Source organism: Eulemur rufifrons, chromosome 27, assembly GCF_041146395.1.
Source record: "Eulemur rufifrons isolate Redbay chromosome 27, OSU_ERuf_1, whole genome shotgun sequence".
Lineage (NCBI taxonomy): Eukaryota > Metazoa > Chordata > Mammalia > Primates > Lemuridae > Eulemur > Eulemur rufifrons.
The window spans coordinates 31,649,982-31,672,484 of NC_091009.1; the positions used below are offsets into that span (position 1 = coordinate 31,649,982).

The following is a 22,503-nucleotide window of genomic DNA, read 5'->3' on the forward strand; positions in this document are numbered from 1 at the left end:
GAGGCAGCCGGTGCCGACCCAGCTCACTCTCGGCATCGGGGAGGAAACTTCTGGCTCTGGAACAGTGGCCGCACTTCCGGTATCCAGGCCTGAGTGTTGTCACTTGGGCTGCGCCAGGGGGCAGCGCAGTGGTGTCTCTGTAGAGCAGCCCTGTTCCCGGCTGTGCGGTACCTGACTGTCTGAGCCCGCTCATAGCCCTCCCGTGAATCACTGTCCTGCTCACACTGGCCCGGGCCGATGATGCTGCTGCTTGCCGTCAGAACGCTGCCCGGCACAGCTGGGTTCCAGAATACTGTGTGTCCCGCCATCACTTCCCCCCAGCTCGCAGTTCAGACTGGCTCTAAAGAAACTGCTTGCTCTGGCCTCGGGCCGCCTGGCTGAATGAGACAAGGGCACAGAGGAGCAGGGCCGGGAGGGGCCAGCCTGGGCCCAGAGGTTTGCTGCAGAGAAGGCGGCTCACAACCAGTGCTCCACCCCGTGCGGCCAAGAACGGACACTACTGCAAAGACGATGTAACAGCTGCTTGCCCGAAAGTGCACGTCGGCCGGGCGTGGTGGCTCACGCCTGTAATCCTAGCACTTTGGGAGGCCAAGGTGGGAAGATCACTTGAGGCCAGGAGTTCAAGACCAGCCTGAGCAAGAGCGAGACCCCGTCTCTACAAAAAAATAAAAAAAATTAGCCTGGTGTGGTCGTGCACCTACCAGGGAAGCCGAGGCTGGAGGATCACTTGAGCCCAGAAGTTGCAGGTTGCAGCGAGCTATGGTGACACCACTGTACTCTAACCAAGGCGACAAAGAGAGATTCTCAAAAAAAAAAAAAAAAAAAAAAAAAAGTGCATGCTTTCTCCTTTTATTATAAAGGTTCTGCAGGAACACAGCTGCGTGTCTCCATTTCCAGTGCAGGGTCAGGCCCTGCGTCACAGTCCCGGGGCCAGGCCTGCATCCAGGACCCAAGGACGCAGGCTCAGAAGTGTCTCCTCCGGGACTTCCTTCTGCAGAAGCAGGAGGTCGTCGGGGTCCTCACCGGCAGCATCTTCCTCCTGGCTTGCAGGACGTGGAGGGTCTGGGTGGTGAGGCAGCTGACCATGGGGTCGCGGTCTCTCTGCATGCACCTGAGGGCTGGAAACAGACACTGCTACAGCGCTTGGAACGGAGAAAGGCTGCCGGGCAGGGCGGGAGGCCCTGGCCCTGCCGTGGGGAAAGGTAACCGGGAACAGGACGGGGACGGGCAGATTTTAGAAATACGAGCAGGAGTTTCTTCCAGGAGTCCACACTGCTCAGCTTCAAGCAAGACCACATACCTGCCCCGGGCCGAGGGACATGTGGGGCCAGGCTGAGCCTCACCCTGCAACTGTGACCAACACTTTCTCGCCTCTCCATGTCCCCTGCCTGGTTCTGCCCTCCTCTGTGCCACGGGACAGCAGAGTGTGCGCCCTCTGACTTCACGGAGAGCTGCAGCCAGGGAGCCAGCCACACGCGGCCAGCAGCGTCTGTCCTGCGAGGGGCTCGGGGAACTGTCCTCCTGGTGCGTGGGCTCCACTGGACGGCAGTGGGGTGAGAGAGGGGACGTGGGGCAGGAGGGCTCTGACCAACCCTGAAACCTAAGCCCCTGGGCACGAGCCTACCTCTCCCCTCCTGGATAATTTCTGTGAGCCCACCTGCCCCTGTTTCCTAATTCCTGAGCCCTCCCCATCCACGACCAGGTTGCACACACCTGCGTATGCCTCCTCGATTTCATCGATCTCTTCCAGGTCCAGGGTCTGGATAATCTGGCCTGCAGGGGCACACAGAGGCACCCAGTGAGTGCCCCACAGAGGACCAGTGGGACCCTGGCTGCGAGCTCTTGTCCCCGTCCCGAAACACTGCCCATCCCCTCCCTTTTTTTTTCCCTCCCGTGGCCACCAGCTTCAGGTCTGGACTTTTCCCATAGAGTTAAAATTGCGTCCCCTCCTCTCTGAAGGGTTCTAAGCAGATTGGGCTGGGTGAAGGGGTGGACACTTTTCCCCAGGGTGACCCGAGGCCGTCCCCAGCTGTCTCTGAACTTCCCCCACAGAGCAGCTGTCATGCTCCTGACACCCCACACTTGGGGAGCTCTGCCGGCCTGACCTCCTGGAGGAAGGTCACCCCCAACCCCACCAGGAGCTTCCTGCGGGGGAGGGGAGCAGGTGGGCTCCTGCCCTCTGATATAATTACCGTGAGTATGACACGTCCTCACGCCCCAGCCCTCAGTCTGTTTGAAGGACCCCACAGTAAGGACACAGTGGCCCCAAGAAGACACAAGGCCATACCTGCAAACCACACGGCTGCCTGGCGGATGGGCACCTGGGGGCTCTTGAAGAGAGCCACGCTCTGCTTCAGGAACCAGAGGGCTTTGTTCGCCTCCTGCTCCAGCTGCAAGAAGAGGTGGCAGATTGCGGAAGGGGCCCATTGCCAGATCCTCTGTCCCCTCAGACAGTCTTAAGGCTAAACTGGAGTCATCCCCTGAGTGAAAAAAATCTGTCAAAACGTTCTACATCTCCATCCTCCTACCCCAGCTCCTGAAATCGGATTTCTTCCATGAAGCCCTCCTGGATTGACCAAGCCACAGGGATCACCTTCCCTGGCCTTGACCCAGCTGGACCGCGACACTCAGAGAGATTTACCCCCATCTTTGGCTCACACGTTTTTTTCTCCTACTCCCAACAGTAGGGGAATGAACTATTTACACCTTGGCTTACAACCGTCAACCTCATGGTCATGTGCTTTAAGCTGCAAAAGATCCAGTCATGTCTACACCATTCTGTTCAAACGGGGCCTGGCGGTGCTGCGTGTAATTAGGTGCCCTCACACCCTCCTTCCCCGGCCCAGGAATGCGTCTTGCTCTCCTCTCACCCCCGCCTCTTCCCTTGAAGGCTCAGGGGAGGCTGTGTCCTTCCCTCACCTGGACCGCTAACCCTGACCCCGCCTCCTGCATTGCCTTCCTTGCTGTATTCTTTCTCTCCTTTCCCGCCCTGCAGGCTCAGTTCTGCAGGCTACATCCGAGGGTTTTTCCAACTTCTTTCAGCAGCAGGATCTTTTCTTCAAATACAAATCGCGACTGGAAGCCCCGTATCCCAGAGCAACGGGAGAGGAGGCTGCTCCGGCCGGGGGTGCTGGTGAGGCCGAGCCCAGCCCAGCTGCTCGTCTCCCAGCTGTGAGGTTGCCCGAGAAGCCGCGGGTTCCTGCACCACCGTCTCCCAGACGCTGCCTGGACTTGTGCTGCGGCCGCCGCTGAGCCCCGAGTGCTTCCCGAAACCCTGTCCTTCCTAGGTGACCGGGACCCTCCTTTCACCTGACTCTCTTTCCTAGTCTCCTTTGTGGGCTCCTTGGACCTGACGTTGCCTCCTAAGCTTCTCCCGCCACGCACCTTGCTCAGTGAGCACACCTGGGCTCACGGCTGTGATTCCCATCCACCACTCAACGTGTGTAAACGCGGGAAGTTTCACCTAAAATCAGGACTTCCTGCTTCTCCTAACGACGTGGCAGATCTAGCAACCCCGAGCCCACTTCCTCTCAAAGAAACAGCCGGTTGGATCTCAACTGGGGACGGAACTACAAAGTGCGACCCTCTCTTCCTGGCCTCGCCAAAGTGTCCTGAGATCATCCACGGATGTGCCCAGCTCCCTGGCTTGGACGGGGAGCGAGGGGAGGGCAGGAACCGTGCCTGAGTGCCAGGCACAAAGTAGATGCTCAGTGAGTGTCTCGTCGTTGAGCTGCTGCAGCTGCTGCAGCTTCGGCTGCAAACCTCGGAGCTGCAGGGAGAGGACCCAGGCCGCTGGGGACGCCGCCCCCTCCGCCCAGGGGCAGAGTGGTGGGCGAGCTGGGCTTACCAGGGCCCCGAGGATGATCCACACGTCTTTCTCCTCGAATGCCGCGTGGAGCTTTGACCAGCCCAGCAGGGCGGCTATCTGGCAGAGGGTGGTCCGGCAGATCTGCGAGACAAGGAGGTTTCATGTGAGGAGCGTGGGGGGTGGGGGGCGGGGGCCTGTGGGGACGTGGAGGGGCCCGAGGCAGGGAGACAAGAGGCAGCGCTCGGCCTCGGCGGGACGGGACTCCGGGGAGCGGACGGGGAGCCGACAGGGAGCCGGGGTTAGGAGGAAGGCAGGCAGAATGGTCTGGGCAGCTGGGCTCTACTTACAACCCCCGTTTCCCGTGAATGAGAAGGTTAAAAGTTACAGTTCTAACGATTTTTCCAGTTGCTGTGGCACTACCCTGAGCCCCGGGGCAACGAGACCGTCCACCTCCCAGCCCGATTCACCGGCCCCAGAGCTTCCCACCCCCCAAAACAGTCCCTCTGGAAACAAATTTCCCCCAAGGCTTAATCCACAACCGATTTAGAATAGCAGTCACCTCCTGGCAGGGCTGGCTGTGTCAGCACTGTCACCACTGACTTTGCCAGCTGGGACGCCACCCCCACAAAGGACAGCCCCATTGGCAGCAGCCCCCCGTGCCTGGGAGGCCCCACATAGGCGCTTCCCATGCTCAGCGTCCGCCTCCCGTGGGAACCGGGGCTGCAGATCAGGCTCCAAGGCCTGGCCTCTCACCAGAGCCACGTCGATATTCGCATCCTTCAGGTGGAGCACGAGGACGATGATCAAGTTGAGCACCTGGTGCTTCAAGGGGAGGACAAAGACCCTCCTGGTGACCTTGGCCAAGAGACGCCCGTAGATCTCAAAGGCTGTCAAGCGCAGATGCTCTGACTCCTGGGGAGAAGACACCTCTGCACCTGTACGTCCACCTGGCCACCAGGGTCAGGGCCCCCGAGCTCCGCCCCCACCAAGCGCATGCTCCTGTGCACGCTGCCACCACCGCGGGATCTGCTTTGAGCGAGGGGACAGACGGCGGCAGAAGGGAGGGTCTGCTCTGATGGCTCCACTGTGCCCCCTTTACGGCCATCACGCGAGGGCAGACGCAGTCGGACCCCTACGGAACGGCGCCACATTCAAGGTAGAACGGCCGTTGAGATCGTTCTGCCCAGCGCCCCTGTTGTACAGACACCCAGAGAAAGAGCAGGACACCCCAGGGGGCCTCACCTCCTCGAAGAAGGGCCCCAGCGTGAAGGTGAGCTGCAGCAGGAAGGACGAGGAGTACTTCCAGGTGAGGTGGCTCAGGAGGTCCTTCAGCATCAGCAAAGTCTCCACCACGATGTCGCTGTTCAGGGAGTAGCAGCAGTTGAGCACGTAAGGCTGGAGGACACGGAGGTGTGTCACCTGCAGGGCGACAGCTGCTCAGGGACGGGGAGCTGGGACATGACACCTGCCGAGTCAGGGGCTCTCACTTCAGTTCATTCCAGCCCCAGAGATGAGAGACGGTGGTCACACACGTGCTCCTGCTTTTTCTTCCCGGAGCCGGGACCGGTCCGGCCAATGGGTGGCAGTCCGGGTGAGCTGCCCGGGAGGGCATTTGGGAAGGTGACTTCAGTCCCGCAGGAGCAACGGGGAGAGACGGAGGAGGCCCCTCCTTCCACTGCACTGCGAGCCCCCAACTCCACTGCCTGACGGCGACACCGATCAGGAGACCGGGGTGGAACGTCTGGGATCCGGGACTGGCGTGGCCCCTTCTCTGAAATGACCCCCTCCCGACGGGGCCTCTCCTGGGAGGGAGAAATCACTCGTGGTTCAAGCCCTGACCCCTGTCTGCAGGGGGCTGGCCTCATGAGGATCAGCCCTCTCTGATCCCAAGAGTGTGTTCCCCCCGTCTGGGACTGGACACACCGACCGCCGAGTCTATCTGTCCCTTCCCTGAGTGACAGCAACTCCTGGGAGCGTGCCGTGACCCGCGCCCAGCTCACCATGCTCTCATTCTTCGCGTAGGTCTCCGTCAGCTGCAGCAGCAGCCTCACCGTGGCCAGGTCCTCCGTCTTGAACCAGGTGGCCAGAATGTGGGTGGTGACATCGTCCACCACGGCTGCCACGTCTGGGCACTGGAGCAGCTGGAGAAAGGAGACCGAGAAACACGGATGGGCACGGAGGGAAAATCCTCCATGGTGTTGGATCTCGGCGCCTGCTCATTCGTAAAGAAACGTTCCGAAGGGTTTGGAAGAATTGGCAGAGAGGCCGAAGCTTGGTTAAAGGGTGAATTCCCACCTATCATTCCAGAAGTCATTTATTCATTTTGCAAGTTTTCCTTAGGCGTCTTTGATAAGGGGAGCTGCAGGAGATGAAAGTAAGAAATCCACTGGGCCCCCAGAGATCCCAACAATTCGGATGGGGAGTGAAGACTGTGTACACGAACCACCTGGCGAGCACTTCCAGGCAATAATGACGTTGCACCAGTTACAAGCGAGTAGAAACTCATTATACGCATGTGCTCATTGGTCTAGGAAGGGCTTAGGAAAGAGGCAGGACCTGAGCTGAATTTGAAGAATAAAGACAGGGGAATGCGTGTGGTTGAGTTGAAAGGGGAGACGCGGCCCCCACCTGCCCGCCCCCGCCAGAGCCAGTCACCTCTGTCAGGAACACAAGGACAGTCAAGTGATTCTTGCAGCCGGGGTCCTGCAGGATCCTGATGACGAGGCCGAAGATGGAGCGGTTGTGCCAACAGCGATTGATGACCAGGGACCTGCCGGCAAGGGCGTGGCGCTCAGGGTGCGCCTGGGCCGCAGGGGAGGGCCGAGGGGAGGGAAGGTCCTCGTCCTCCAGCCGGGGACCCAGGCACAGCTTACCTGGCCACCAGCGTGACTCCCTCATAGTGTCTCTCAGGATTGGTAAGCAGCTCCCAGCCCCCAAGTTCCTGAATGGAAGACACGTGGTCCTCGTACCCAGAGCTCCGCATCAGGGTCTTCAGAGCCTCCACGGTAGAACTCGGGAAAGAGCAGAAAGCCGACCGGAAGTCACCGCCACCGGCACTGCTCTCCCGCACGGCCGCCTGGCGGCTCCCCGAGCCTCCCTTAGGATCGTGAGCTGCTGGCGGCCCCAGGCCGACATTTCGCAAAGCCCAGAGAGACGTGGCATCCCCACGGTGGCACGGAGAGCTGGCAGAGGGGAGGGAACGCAGTCGGGCTGCGGGTCCACATGTCTTGTTCCGTTAACAGCCATCGTACTGGCTCACCGTGGCACAGAAGCTCCCCAGCAGCCTGGTGAGCCAGGCTTACAGAAAGAGTATTTTCTAGAAAGTCCAGGGAGACTTCCTGCAGCGACGCGTGGGGATCGTACTAAGTGCCCGGGCCCAGCAGGCAAGGACCCGGTCGGGCGAGGCTGGGCTGACGGCCCGGAACACGGTCACTGGGAACCTGGCCCGGGGCCAAAGGTACCTGATGGGGTCCACCCCCTCGGTTATGTGATGCGGGTCCTGCACGGCCTCAGCAACCCCTTCGGTCACGAAGAAGGAGACCTGCAGCAGCAGGGCCATGAACAGGGGGGAGAAGAGGGTCTGCACCTCTGCCCTTCGGCTCGGTTCCAGCAGGAGCTCGTGGATGGCCCTGGTGGCCTGGGGGTGAGGAGGAGAGTGGGGGCGTCGCCACCTTGACCTTCAGCTCAGGGGTCCTGTCACCAGGAAACCTCCCACGGCCACCACCCTGACAGGCTTGCCCAGGAAAACTCGTGACGCTAGAGCAAGTGACGACTAAATGAGCGTGAGCCGGAAAAATGAAGGGCAATTTCTAGAATGTCATCGCTTTAAAGTGCTCTTAGAACTAAGGCAGCTGTTTGTTCTCTCGGCATCCTTGAGAGTTAAGGAGAACTGGGGGTCCAGTTCTGTCTCCCTGACAGGGCAGAGCCAGCTGGAAAACCTTCCCTCCAGTTCTGTTCAATATTCCAACCCAAGCCCGGGACTCTGCCACTGAATATTCAACCAAACACTGACACATAGAAGGTCGAGGCCCAGAGACCCCAAGACGGGCGAGGACAGGGCATCAGGGAGTCCCCTTCTCCACCCACAGCCCCCCTCTGCCGTTCCCGCCATACAATCAGCGGAGAGATGGCTGTTCTGCCGCTGGGCTCCTGGCCCCTTGGTTGCCGGTATGGGGCCAGCCTCTGCAGCAGGTACTCCATGATCACCTCGTAGCTTTTGGGGAAGGATGCCAGGATTTCCCAGGGCTTGTGGACCCCTCTGCAGAGTCAGAAACCCACCGAAAAGGTTACCCACCATGGGTAACCCACTCCCCAGTAGGTGCTTCCAGGCGAGGAAACTCCGGGCTCCTTTGCCGAGTCCTCTTGCTCCCCTGCTTTCTTCCTTCTCTCTTTATTATCCCCTCTCTTTTCTCCTTCTATTCCTTTCATCTTTTCATCACCTCCAGACCTCCCTGTTCTCTGTCATTTCACACATACGTAAATCTGGAAACGTTCACGTGGCCTATGAACTTGATTTGAGAAAATATCTGAGGCCGATGCTTTTTGGCCATAATAAATTTAAACTACAAATAGTAATAGTTAAGATACCTGGAAAATCCACAACTGTTTGGAAATTAAAACAACATTTCTAAATAATTCATGGCTCAGAGAGAAAGTCTCAAAGGAAATAAGAAAAGATTTTTGAACTAATTAAAAATGAAAATACAACATTTAAAAATGTGTTGGCAGCCGGGCGCGGTGGCTCACGCCTGTAATCCTAGCACTCTGGGAGGCCGAGGCGGGTGGATCGCTCGAGGTCAGGAGTTCGAGACCAGCCTGAGCAAGAGTGAGACCCCGTCTCTACTAAAAATAGAAAGAAATTATATGGACAACTAAAATATATATATACAAAAAATTAGCCGGGCATGGTGGCGCATGCCTGTAGTCCCAGCTACTCGGGAGGCTGAGGCAGGAGGATCGCTTGAGCCCAGGAGTTTGAGGTTGCTGTGAGCTAGGCTGAAGCCACGGCACTCACTCTAGCCCGGGCAACAGAGTGAGACTCTGTCTCAAAAAAAAAAAAAAAAAAAAAAAAAATGTGTTGGCTGTAGCTAAAGCTATCCTTAGCAGGAAATTCATAGCATTAGAGTGCTTATTTTATTTATTTTTTACAAGTTTTTAAATTATTTGTTTGTTTTTTGTAGAGACAGTGTCTCACTTCGTTGCCCAAGCTGGTCTTAAACCCCTGGCCTTAAGCAATCCTCCTGCCTTGGCCTCCCGCAATGCTGGGATTATAGGTGTGAGGCACCACCTAACCTAAAATGCTTATTTTAAAAAAGAAGAACGTTCTCAAATCATGAATTTGCATTTTCACCTTAAAAACCTAGAAAATGATGAGCAAATAAATAGATACTCTTAATAGTCCTATCTACAGAATAAATTCAATTCATGGTTTAAAAACTTCCAACAAATAAAACTCTAGACCCAGATGGTTTCAGTGGTGAATTCTACTAAACATTTAGAGAGAATTAATGCCAATTTTACACCATCTCCTCCAAAAAATAGAATATAAGGGAATACTTCCAAAACACATGTTAAGAGCAACCAAACCGGGGGAGCCTTGTTCGTCTACCCAGTCACCTACTTTTGGGACCGATCCTCCATCTGGAACAGTGTCAGGATAACCTCGTCCGTGGAGGACTCGGCCAGCAGGTAGAGGATCTTCTTGATGGTCATTTGGGCTGTGGTTTCGGTGATGCTGTTCATGTGCTGGTGAATGTAGCGGATGATTTCCGGCACCTGGAACGAGGGGACAGGAGGCTCTTTCTGGGTGCCCAACACCAGTCACCAAGACTCACAGGACCAGGCACCCGTGTGACTCGCGGGGCTGCACACGACATCTACGTAGAGTGTCCAGACCAAAGAAGTCACCGTCCCGCCCAGGTCACCCCCGCAGGACTGTGGACTGTCTCGGCCTCATATTTTACGAGCTGGACGCAGTAGAGAGCAGCCAGGGAAGGGAGCTCAGAACCGTGTGTGGAAACCACGTCACGAAGAAGGAAGGAAGAATCTGAGGGTGAGTAACTTGGAGAAAGGATGACAAGGGAGAGAGGATTGCTACCTCCGAATGTCTAAAGACCACGATGGAGGGAGGGAAGGGTCAGCCCTCGCTGATTACGGGCTCCACGGCTCGTGGGGAGCAGCTTGGACCCGGAGTCACCCCGCCTGGGTGTGAATTTCACCCCCTGCTGACTGGCCTGGGGTAAGTTGTCATCCTCTCCGTACTTTAGTGCCCCAAATAGGAAATAAGGAGAACAGCCCACCCACCCAACAGTTCTGAGTCAGTGCAGCCCAGTGGGCCCAGTGCCTGTCACACAAGCACTCAGTAAACTTTAGTTGATAAGGTTCATAGCCTCTTTGAGCCTTTTCCCATTTCTGAAGGAGATAGTCACCTCCTCACAGACCTGGTGTAAGAATTCCATAAAATGACACGGAAGTGAAGCTGACGGCGCACAGCACCTACTGTGAGTAAAACCTGAATAGTAACGGGATTCTGCGCAGCCCCCGAGGGCAAACGGGCCAGGGATTGGAAACCATGTGGATACAGATTTCAGTTCAGTTTACGGTAGAACTTTCAGGCAAGGAAAGCGGTTCACCCTCGTACGCTGTTGGTGGGAATGTGTTGTAAGTAATGTATGTCCCCCACTGTCCTCCCCGTGCACTCTCCCACCTGGGTCAAGGAGGTGGCACCTACAGCTCTAACACATCACACCCTGTCTGGAAGCAGGAGGGGTGGCAGAGGGCACTCCTGGTCCCGGGAGCCCCGAGTAGGCTTCTCCTGCTCTGGCTTCGACTCGATTCTTTCTTCCCTTCCTGGTAGAGCTGACGGCCGGGTGGTCACCCCTTCCCGAGAAAGGGCCTCGCCCACAATCACAAACAACTCCTCGTTTAGCCCTTTCTCGTCTGGGCTAAAGGATTGTGAGTCCTTAAACTCAAGCCAGTGGGAAATAGAACAAGACCCGAAACAGAACCGAAAGGAGGAACCCTTAAATGGACCTTGAACTGTCAGGTGCCCCAGGGCCGCTACCTTCCCGATCTCTGGAATGCTGTACTTCAGGATCATCTTCAACATCTTGGAAGCTGCGCAGACGGCGTGACTGCTGGCACCGCTCATGGCCTCCATGGCCACCATGATCACGTCGGCTCTCTCGTTGGGGGTCAGGTATTTCCTGAAGAACTGAAGGAAGAAGAACAAGTCTCCGCAGTGCCCGCGTCCCGCTCTGGGACAGCCCCCGAGCCTCTGGCCTCCGAAGAGACCAGTCAGTCAGGGTGGGAGGCAGTCCCTGGCCAGCACCTGGCCCTGCCATAGTGTGAGGCCAAGCTTCAGAGTGACACCAGCTCTGAAGTCCCCAGGCAGAAACAGTGGCCCAGACAACACGACACAGGGGACAGTGCAGCGTGAGAATGCCGGTAAGGAACACGGTGAGGGCCCTGAAGCCAGACTTGACAGATGAGAGGAGGCTGCGTGGAGTTCATGCCCGAGGGAAAAGGGGGAAGAGTTCCAGGCGGGGGGAACAGAATATGCAAAGGCCGGGAGTGCAGAGTTCAGTCTGACCCTTGTGTCCTGCAAGGGAGCCCCGGGCCAGGTGGAAAAGGGGGGTTGAGACGAGACGAGGCAGGACAGTTACAGCAGGGCCGGATCAGGAAGGGTCTCATGGGCCACGTGAAGGACCATGGGGAGTCAGTGCCAAGTCTGAAGGGGAATAATACGATGAGCTTCGTGTTTTAGAACTAGTTCTCTGACTGCAGCGTGGGAAATGGGGTGACAGGGAGATGCCGGGAACAGGACGGTCAGTAAGAGGCTGCAGCAGGACCCAGGCGAGCGAGGAGGGGACCGAATGAGAACAGCCGCACAGGGGGTAGATTCGAGAGCTGTTTAGGAGGCGGGTGGACTGGCGCGTTGAACAGGATGTGGAGAGTGAGGGAGAGGAAAGAGCCCGGCTGGCGCCTGCATTTCCAGCTGGGGTGATTTCAGTTGACCAAGCCTGGGGACACCATACTAAGACAACCAATACGCCTTTGCTGCACAGATAAAATTAAAGGCAGCCCACAAATGAAAGTGCATGGGCACATCTGTAGGTGGAGAATAGGGTTAACTGTACTTTAAAAAAAAAAAAAACTGTCTCAGTGACCTCAAACCTCAGTCAACTCAACTGTAGCTAGGAATTGGGCCTCACCCCTCATGAGACCTTGAACTTTGGAGACACTCCCCTGGGCGGGGAATTTACTCCTCTGTGGCCCCACCCAGGCCCTCCACAATCTCGCCCTGGCCCTCCTTCTCCCCTGCCGACACTCCCCATCTGGGCACCCCAGGTTACCAGGGTGACGTCCTGCATGCTGGCAAACCATTCCCCACGGAAATGCTTCTGTAGGTCCTTCAGGATGATCTCTGTCTTCGGTTTCGTACCTCCGATCCAAAAACAACAATTAATGGGCAGGGCCTTGACAGGGAAAAAGGAAAACGCCCTTCCTCCTCTCCCTCCAAACCTCAGAGAAGATTAACAGAGTTAAATGGATGAAATAACACTTGCTCAGCAGAACCAGAACGGGAGCGTCCTCTAGCACCAGGCCGATGGGTGGAGGGAGGACGGGGCTGGGGACTCGGTCTGGTCCGCCTGTCAACTCACGAGGCCAGGGTGTCTGAAACTCCTTTGGGGGACATTTGCAAATTCTCCTGCCCCCTAAGTGCGTGTGGCTGTCTGTGTCTTTGGTTTTCCTGAGGCACAGAGGGGCTACCTCAGGACTCCTCAGCTTGTTCCTTGAGAGAGGATGTTCGTTTTCCCAGTCTCACGCCTAGCAGTTGGGATGGAACAGCTGGGAAATATTGGGTGTCCGGGTTGACTCCACGGGTGGCCACAAGCCTAGCCCTCCTTTTACCAGGGATCGCTCAGAATCTCCTGAAGAGGACCTTGCATCAACACTGGGCTGGAGCTCGTCCAGATCTGCTGGTAACTGGGCTCCCAGTCTGGGGGCCTCATAGCATGCTTACCCCAGTGCCTCAGTGTGTGCCTGGCACACCTCAGCCAACGGTGCTTATTTGCTCTTGTTACTCAGGGGGTCCCCACGGCCACAGCCCCGTGGCACCCTGCTCCTGTTGCTTACTTCTCTGGAGCACAAGGATTTTGAACAAGTAATGCAGCGCCTCGGACGCCCCCATGCTGATCTCCTGGTTGGAGTCCAGACAGAAGAGGCCAAAGATACCCATCAGTCTCCCGCTCATCGAGAATTCCGTCATGTGCTGCCAGGAAAAGGAGACTGATCAGCTCTTCACTGTCCCTTTCCAACCTCCCCACGTCTCCACCTCACACAGTTTGCCTGTATGCATCCCCTCACCCCAACAGCTCCACACTCTGTCCTGGCCAAGAAAAACCTTCCAAATCAGCACCCAGGGAAAGGGGGCCACCAGATCCCTGAAACACATAAGCCAGCGGGGGGCTGTGGACCCAACCCGGCTATCTAGGCCAAGGTCCCTCAACAAGGTAGAGATGTGTCCAGCCCACTGGACTCACTTGGCCAAGGGCAAACCCAGCAGACATGTCAAGCCTCGTACCCCATAGGAACAGAAAAGGCACTAATGCAAAAAAGGAGAGGGGATGCTCTGACCACCCACCCTCCTGTTACCCCTGCAGAGCCAGGGGATCGGTCATGTACGCCATGTGCAGAGAAGCAGGGCCTTCTGGGTCAGCCTTTCCCCCCACCCCAAGCACTCACCAACAGTCTGGGGAAGTTGCAAATAAATCTCAGCAGCCGGGAAATAGTGACCAACGCCCGGGTCTGTTCATGCACTTTGTTTGACAGTAATGACCAAGGCAAGATGATCTGGAGAGGGAGCAAAGAGACCCCGTCAGCACCTTCTACGGCAGCCCTGTTCCCTTCCTTTTCTTGGCTCCACATCCCTGACTGCCAGAAGGACCAACAGCGGGGAGCTGCGGCGGGCCCCAGAGTGCATGGCCCTCCGTACTCGGCAAAGCAAGGGTGTGTTGAGAGTCCCCGGCACTTCACCAACTACCTCTGAGTCTCTTCCTACAGGAAGGTTTAAAGACAGCATTGCACTGCGGAGCTAGAGTTACAAAGCAGAGGTAAGGAAGGATGGGTAGGGTGGGGAGTGGGGGTTCTCTCGGCAGCGTATCTACACAAACCCTTGCCTGCTAGGCCAGGGGCAGCGGTAAAGTGGTCTCTGAGGGATGAGATTCAGAGCCATTAATTTCTGGAGATTAATAATAATAGTCACATAAGTACGTACTCTGAATATAATAACTCATTTTATCCTCACAACAATTCTACGAGATAGGTATTCTTATTGCTACGCTAGGTTGAGATCCCAGCAAGTGGGAGAGGCCTGTGTCCTGCTTGGGGCCATGCCTTTGGAAGAGTGTGCCCCCTGCCATAGCCCTTCAGGGCAGCCTTTCTCCAGCGCATTAAGCCCCATCATGGACAGTCATGTGCCAAAAGAGAAAAATGAACGACCACCCATACCTGACATCCGATACAAAAATTAATTCAGAATACTCTGCTTAAACATGAATTAAAAATGAATAAAAAAAGAAATAAACAAAAATTAATTCAGAATTGATCACAGACTTAAACTTAAAACCTAGAAATTTGATAAACGTCTAGAAGAAAACAAGATGAAATATTTGAGACCTTAGGTAAGGCAAAAAATTTCTTAGGTAAGGCAACAGGAGTATGACATAAAAGAAAAAATTGATAATTTGGATTTTATCAAAATGAATACCCACTGCTCTGCAAAAGAAACTGTTAAGAAAATAAAAAGCCACAAAATGGGACAAAACATCCGCAAATCACGTATCCGACAAAAGATCCATATTCAGAATATAGAGTGAACTCTCAAAACCCAAAATGAGAAAACAACCCAATAAGAAAACAACCCATTAAGAAATGGGCAAAATTCTGGCTGACGTGGCTCACGCCTGTAATCCCAGCACTCTGGGAGGCCGAGGTGGGCGGATCGTTTGAGCTCAGGAGTTCGAGACCAGCCTGAGCAAGAGCGAGACCCCATCTCTACTAAAAATAGAAAGAAATTAGCTGGACAACTAAAAATATATAGAAAAAACTAGCCAGGCATCATGGCGCATGCCTGTAGTCCCAGCTACTCGGGAGGCTGAGGCAGGAGGATCCCTTGAGCCCAGGAGTTTGAGGTTGCTGTGAGCTAGGCTGACGCCACGGCACTGTAGCCTGGGCAACGAAATGAGACTCTGTCTAAAAAAAAAAAAAGTCATGGGGGAATTTGGGAGGATGATAGAACCGCTCTATAGCGTGATGGTGGTTGTGGTTACACAACTGTATGCATTTGTCAAAACCCATAGAAGTACACACTAAAAAGGGTGAATTATACTATATGTAAATTATGCCTTAATTTAAAAAGAATGGAAATAAATGAAAACAAAAGAAAAAGGAGGGCCCTTAGGAAAACCAAAAGTGAAATAAATGATGTTGTGTTACGCTGTTGTATAATTTTGCAGAAAAAAATTATGTCTAAAATATACACACTTGATTTTTTAAGAATTACCTCAAAGTAGCAAATATAATCTAAATTTTGTTGCATATAAAAATAAGTAATTTTTATCATTTTAATTTTATTTATCTAGATAAATTGATTTCCCCCCAGTTTTCTATGAAGTGTTAGAACATGTTTGGGAGTCGTGTGCTTTCGGGCACCATTTGCATTTGGATAATGAGAACCCTGGCAGGGGACCCCCTTGAGGACTCCACACTGACCAGCACCAGAGTTTAGCACTTCCGTGCCCCACAATCTCCAGCTCTAACAGAACATTTGCGATTATTACATTTATAGTGAGATTGCCTAAAATGCATGAAAATGCTTCTCAACAGACATACCAGAAATGACACATTCCAAAAGAACTATGACACTCATCCAAATATGGATCAATTTCCCCTCCAGATACAGCCCTGTCGAGGGCATTTTATAAGATACCTGGGCAATCTCGTCTCCTTATTTGTGGTCACATCTAATGTTTTATGCAAAATTATATTACCCTAATTGATCACCATCTCGTTCATGAGAGTTGGCTTCAAGTGACTCTTGGCTACTTTCCCAACTCAAGCTCACCCGCAGATGACAGTCTGTCCTAAGTAGGAGTATTTGAAATGCTCTGAAGACAGGTGAAGAAGCACTGGGTGACGCTTTGAGTCTCGGGCGGGGATTGCATTAAGGAATATGAAAGTGGCCTGGAGGACGAGCACCAAGGTCTTCCTTACCAGAGAGCAACAGCGGACACCCTAACAGGGGGAATACCTTGAAGAAGATTAAACTCTGACACGGATATAAACGTTATTACTGTTAAAGCCTCAACCTGCCCAAGTTCTGAAAAGAAAGGGGTCCTCAGCCTGGTGGCCGTGGTTCCGAAATGCGATCCTCAGAACAACATTTTGGGGGAGACACAGGAATCTGTCTTCAGGTGATGCTCATGCCTGCTGCGGTGTGAGGACAGTCGTCTTCGGACTGTAGGGCCCCCAGACGGTCCTTGCAGTCCTTTCCTTTTCTCTCGAACATACTAAAATTCACACGGGGTGCGGTTTCCCCGGTTCCCGCAGCCGCTCACCTCCAGGAAGCTCTGCAGGATGTGCATGTCGGGGTCCATGTCGTCCATCACCAGAACTTGCAACATGTCGTCTAAGGCCTGGACCGTCTGACAAGTGAGGAGACAGGGAGCGTCCGGGAGGACAGACTGCCACAGTGCCAGCTCGCCTCCCTGGGGACACGGCCCCGTCTGTGAGCCCCCTCCGCAGCAGGAAGGGGGTGGGGGTCGGCCCAGCTCGGCCACCCCAGGTGTCCCCTGCCTCCTGGCAGCCACACTCTGGTCTCCCCTGGCGATGGCCTTTCTTGGCCTCGCTGAAGACTGGACCGGATCCAGCCCGAATTGCAGGACAGATAGTAAGCTGTGGGCATCCGGCAGCTCTCCCCAGCAGAGCCAGCCCCCATGGGACACTCGCCCTTAAAGAATCATTCTGTCAGATTCAGGAAACTTCTGTTGTTAAAACTAAAAGTGCCTGGGAAGACGTGGCAGTCTACCGGACAGTTGTCGGTAGAATCTGTGGGTTTTATTCCTGGTCTGTCTCCTGCCAAGACTGAGGCTGTCATGCGCCTCGGTGAGCAAGGACGTGGGGACTGTGGCAGCAGGGCCCAGCCCTGCAGACGGGCGATGACAGGACAGCCGGGGGCCTCTCCGCATCCCATGGGCCGCGGGCCGGGGCTCTGAGGAGGGTCAGAGCCGCAAGAGGCCCGGGGAGCTGAGAGGGCCCGAGGCCACTGCCAAGCAGAGGCGGTACCTGGAGGTAGAGACTCGCGCTCTCCTTCCGGTCCAGCCTGGGCAAGATGGGCGGCAGCGCGAACGTGCTGAAGACACACGTGTTCACCAGGTCCAGCTTCTCCGACAGGCGGAACGGTGGTCTCACCTGGCTGCGGGGAGAGGTGAGCGGGACAGCGGGCTTTGGGGGGCATGCGGGAGGCGGGGTCATGTTTCCGGGACTCTCTGGGGGACTCTGCTCTGCTGCTCTCTCTGAGGTGCGGGAACAGTGGGGCCCTGAGCCCCTACTTGCTTTCCGGCGGCCTCTCTGCCAGGGCCGCCCTCCGGGAAACTGGAGAACACCCGCCCCCACCCCAGGACGCAGGCACAGTGGAGGCCGTGGGGCCGCGCCACCCTCGGGCCCAAAGCCAAGGCCCCAGACCTTGCCCTTCCTCCCAACCCAAACGTTCCCAGCACCAGAGACCCAGGGGCCCTGGGGGGTGACAGCAGGAAGGGACCTCAGGGCCACGATGCAGAGCATGGCTTGCTGACGCACGCTGCTCGTCAAAACCTCAGTGGGTTCCTGGAGGATGAATTTCTAGAAGGGTCAGGAAGAAACAAGAATTCCCCTCAGAGAGAAGCGCCAGCCCACAGGTCTGAAACTTGTCACCCTCATCCCTGGGTGACGGCTCCCAGAAGAGCCTGGGTCCCTCTCACCTCGATTTTCTTGGCCAGGATGGTTTTGGAACAGTACTCGCTCATGTCGCCCTCTGCCTGGGCGCGCACGGCCCCACTCAGCGTTTCCACGGCCCTCAGGAACCGCAGCTTGGCGGACTCAGACTGGGACACAAGGCACAGACTCCTGCCTGTGAGCCAGGCCCCAGCCCTGTGCGGTGCCTCCCGGGGGCACCTGAGCCCGCACCCCACACCCCACACCCGGCCCGGACTCGGGTCAGCTAGCCGTGGGTCCTCATCCCTGGGACTGGTGCTGAGTCAGCTGCCTCGGTAGTCCTTTGGGGACAGTGGGGCCAAGGGTCTCCGAGGAAGATCCCTCACGTAGGAAGGGAGCGGCAAGGCCTGCCTTCCAGACACCCTGTCCAGTGGCCCAGACACCCGGGACTTGCCCAGGCCAGGAGGCAGCCACAGGCTGAATTTCTGGTGGCTTCCAAGCTAGGGCTAGCACTCAAAACCCAAGGAATCATGGGCCCTCTTTTTTCCTACTTTCCTCCTCAGTTCTCAAAAGGGTCTAGAGAATTTTCTTACCATATATTCTTCTTCTAGAAATTCCAGAATGAGCTGGTAGGCTTCTCTTTCTGATTGGCGCAGTACTGAAAAGGGATGTAGTTGGGAAGAGTTTAGTTGATTTTACCAGATGGAAGAAGAAGGCAGAGCCGTCCTCCCCTCACCTCCGCCAAGAAGGCTCAGAAGCCCCCAGGGTGCGGCGTGGGTCCCAAGAACCAGCTTATGCAGGCGATGCCTGGCATGGACCTCAGAAGCCAAAGTGAAAAGGCCATCATGTGGGGATGTAGTTAAGAGGTTTTTTGGCCGGGTACGGTGTCTCATGCCAGTAATCCCAGCATTCTGGGAGGCTGAGGCGGGTGGATTGTTTGAGCTCAGGAGTTCGAGACCAGCCTGAGCAAGAGCGAGAACCCGTCTCTACTAAAAAAAATAGAAAGAAATTAGCTGGACAACTAAAAATATATATATATATAAAATTAGCCAGGCATCATGGCGCACACCTGCAGTCCCAGCTACTCGGGAGGCTGAGGCAGGAGGATTGCTTGAGCCCAGGAGTTTGAGGTTGCTGTGAGCTAGGCTGACACCATGGCACTCTAGCCTGGGCAACAGAGCGAGACTCTGTCTCCAAATAAAAAAGAGGTTTTCTGCATCAGGCGTGGCCAGGGATAGAAGAACAACAGGGAAGAGAGAGACCTTCAAATCACTCCTAGAAGCCATAAAATCCGGGGCCTGTCCTAGGCTGGCTTTGAAATTCCCGGTTGTGATGGAATTGAAACCACAAGTCAGCCTGGGAACCGCCCGTGTCGGCTGGGCTGGTGTAGCCCGCAGGGCGCCTCCCTGAGCAGGGGCCAGGCATGGACACCGAGGCTGGAGGTCGGGGCCAGGAATATAGAGCCTGTCCGCCCCCAGTGGAGTCAGGAGGAGGTGAAGCAAGAGGTTGGAGATGGTGACTGCGCTGGGCCCCGAGGTGACACGGGCCACGGGCCTGAGTCCAGGGTGCTACGGCCCTTTCACAGAGTCCTGCAAACAGAGCCCCTCTGAGCAGGGCTTGGAGCTGACACACGGGTGTTGACACACAGTGGCTCTGGCGTCAAACTGTGTGGGTTCAAAGCTCAGCCCTTCTCCGTTAGCCCTGTGGCTTTCAGCAAATTAAACTCTCTCAGCTTTCCTTTCCCTGTCTATGTGAAGGGGAAGATGACAGTGTCTGTTATTGTGGGAATTAAATGAACTAATACATATAAGGAGTGATCTTAAGCAAATTAAATTCCCCTAAGCTTCAGTTCTGTCATCTTAACATGAGGATAATAACCACAGTATCTGTTGTTGTGGGTTTAAATGAATTAGTACATGTAAAAAAATTAGAATACTTCCTGGCACATAGTAGAAACTCAATAAATTCATTCTTCAGCATACATTTATTGAGCACCTACTATGTAAAAAGTATTCTAGGCACAGCAGGTAGTGAACAAATCTTTGCTGTAGTAGAGCTTACGTGCCTACCCTCACAGAGCCTTTTTCTGTTTTGTGAGATGAGGTCTTGCTGGGGTGCTATGGTTCATCATAGCTCACTGTAGCCTCAAACCCCTGGATTCAAGTGATCCTCCTGCCTCAGCTTCCTGAATAGCTGGGACTACAGGCACATGCCACTGCAATCAGCTACATTTTTTTTTTATTATTTTTTGTAGAGACAGAGTCTCACTATGGTACCCCAGCTGGTCTTGAACTCCTGGCCTCAAGTGATCTTCCTGCCTCGGTCTCCCAAAGTGCTGGACAGGTAGGTATAAGCCACCACACCTGGCCTACCCTTACATATCCTTCTAAGAGAATTGTTTTTTCATTTGCCCATATAGGTTAGTATATATACATACACAGAGGTCAAAAAAAAAAAATCTCATTTACTGAATTTGAGTGGGCCTAAAGGACATGAGGAGAAGCCATTCATATATCGGAAGAAAGAGCATTCTAAGCCAAGGGAACAGCAAATGCAAAGGCCCTGGGGCAGGATCTTGCCTGGTGCGATTGGGGAACAGCAGGGAAGTCTGGTGCCTGGAGTGGGAGGAGCAGGGGAAGAGTGGTGGGAGAGGAAAGTAGAGCCGAGATGGGACAGATCTGGGGGAGGGGGGCGTAGTAGTTTATTGTAAGGCCTTTGGCCTTGGGGATGGGAGCCCTAGGCGGGTTTAAACCAAAGTGGTCTGGCTTTGTTTAACAATATCCCTCTGGCTGCTCAGCTGAGAGTAGATCAGCAGTAGAAGCGGAGAGTGACATGGGGTGTGGGCAGAAGCAAGGAGACCAACTGGGAGACCGTGACAATAATCCAGAGGAGAAATGATGGTGGCTCACACCAGGGAAGGTGGTTAGGAGGGAGTGATCAGATTCCGTATCTATCCTGAAGGCAGAGCCAATGGAAATAGCTGACGGACTAGATGTGAGTATGAAAGACAGAAGTCAGGCTTTTTGGCCCAAGACACTGGAAGGATTGTAGTTGCCATGAGGGGCAGAATTGGGGTTGGTAGTAAAGTCAGAAGTTCCATCTGGAATATGTTAACTTTGAGATGTCCACTAGGCATCCAAGTGGAGGTACCAGTCGCAGCTGGACGTAAGAGCCCTGACTGAGCTCAGGGCCTGCAGGTCTGGGCTGCAGACACGGATTTGGGAGTTGCTGGCAGGCGGGTGGGATGTCAAGATCTGATCTCCCGGACAGTTGTCAGCTAGGTGCGGTGTCCCTCAAAGTCTCAGACACCGTCTTGTTCCCCGCCCAGCTCCAGGCGTATCAGGGAGGCGGGCCTGGATAGGGACAGGCATGCAGGGACTAGGAAGGGGCAGTCAGAGGCGGGCAGACTTGGGCCCACTACGTGACGCTTCACGCAAGAGGGGGGCAGTCACCACCACTTCCAAGCCACTGCAGTCAGTTGAGAAACAGAACCAACTGCTCACCCGATAAGTTTGGCTGCCAAGAGGCATGGGACAGCGATGGCTCAAAGGTCACTCTGTGTGGTTTTCGCTTGCGAGGATGTGGATTCATCTGCTCACCGAGGGGGCAGCCCGCAGCCTGCGCCGAGAACAGTCCTTCCTGGGGACGCAGCCTCTCCGCTGTGCGGGGAGCTGCAGCAGCCAGGCCCGGCCACTGCGAGCAAAGGAATGGCCCGAGCGGGGCCAGCGCCCGGCCCCTGGCCAGCTTCCTCCTTCCTCGCCTTGGGGAGACCCGGGACTCTCTGAAGCCCCCCGGTCCACCCTGGCTTGCCTGGGCTCTTCCCTGCAGGGACCTCCCTGCGTGGAAATCCCAGACCCAGGCCGGCCGCCGAGTCATAGTGTCCACCCCTCTGCTCCTGGGCCTAATTGCCCCCGAACATTTTGCTGCTAAAATCCTGAAGCACCCTCTTCCCAGAGGCTCCCGTCCCCCCTCCCTAACTCATAATCCCACTTCTGCCCTACGGCAGGGGGCCCAGTGCCCCCGAGTTCGCCCTCCCAGACTTGGCCCAGGGAGACCTGCTCGCAGGCCAGGCAGAACCCGTGGCCAAGCAGGGCGCTGAGGGACCCCAGGCCGGTGCATCCTGCTGCTCCCTGCTCTGTGCACCCCCTGGTCCCTGTCCGTGTCCCTGCGGGCGGCCATCTCCTCAGACGGGTCATCCCCGGGGACCTCCCCTGTGCCTAGTCAGGGCTGCCCCGGGCCTGGCTCATCACAACGGTCGAAAACACAAAATCAAGTGCTCCAGTCTCCACAAGTTAGGTCCAGGCGTCCAGGTCTGAGGTCCGGATACCACAGCTTCTCCAGAGACCTGGACCTGTCTCCCCTCCCAGCCCACCCCCCAGGGGAGCCCCCCAGACCCGGGCGAGCCAGGCCCCTGAAGCCCGGATTCCCACCCTCCCCAGGGCAGAGCTGGCGTCACCCCCTCCGAGCCAGCTGCCTGGGACCTTCCTGCCCTGCCCCCTCCCTGGCTGTGGAGGAGGATGGGGGGGCAGGGACCCTTTACCTGCCACACGGCGCAGACCCAGGGCACAGGCTCCTCCCGGCACTGCAGCTGCAGGGGGCGCTGTGCTCCTGGGCCCTGGAGCGGCCCCTGCAGGGCGGGCGAGGAAGTGATCCAGGTTGGAGGTCCCCACCCCCCACCCCATCCCTGTGCACCTGCCAGGGGGCAGAGGGCACTCTTGCCC

At 55.6% G+C, this 22,503-nt stretch overlaps 2 protein-coding genes across 2 annotated transcripts; both read right to left on the bottom strand.

Moving 5' to 3' along the window:
- Positions 1-937: 937 nt before the first annotated feature.
- Positions 938-7,678, bottom strand: LOC138375717 (maestro heat-like repeat-containing protein family member 7). The gene is made up of 11 exons (XM_069459513.1): positions 7,652-7,678; positions 7,270-7,445; positions 6,682-6,819; positions 6,464-6,578; positions 5,809-5,949; positions 5,051-5,227; positions 4,562-4,720; positions 3,848-3,949; positions 2,288-2,390; positions 1,714-1,773; positions 938-1,118 (listed from the first exon to the last, which is right to left on the bottom strand). Exons 1-11 carry the CDS (start codon positions 7,676-7,678, stop codon positions 964-966), a joined length of 1,353 nt encoding a protein of 450 aa, XP_069315614.1. The 3' UTR covers positions 938-963.
- A 124-nt stretch (positions 7,679-7,802) lies between these two features.
- LOC138375735 (maestro heat-like repeat-containing protein family member 7) lies at positions 7,803-22,348 on the bottom strand. Its single transcript, XM_069459546.1, has 13 exons — positions 22,323-22,348; positions 21,286-21,400; positions 18,376-18,440; positions 17,830-17,952; positions 17,631-17,710; positions 17,156-17,285; positions 16,429-16,578; positions 13,556-13,663; positions 12,947-13,082; positions 12,163-12,251; positions 10,872-11,021; positions 9,429-9,583; positions 7,803-8,066 (listed from the first exon to the last, which is right to left on the bottom strand). The coding sequence occupies exons 2-13, from the start codon at positions 21,371-21,373 to the stop codon at positions 7,805-7,807; spliced, it is 1,536 nt and encodes a 511-aa protein (XP_069315647.1). The 5' UTR covers positions 21,374-21,400; positions 22,323-22,348; the 3' UTR covers positions 7,803-7,804.
- Positions 22,349-22,503: the final 155 nt, after the last annotated feature.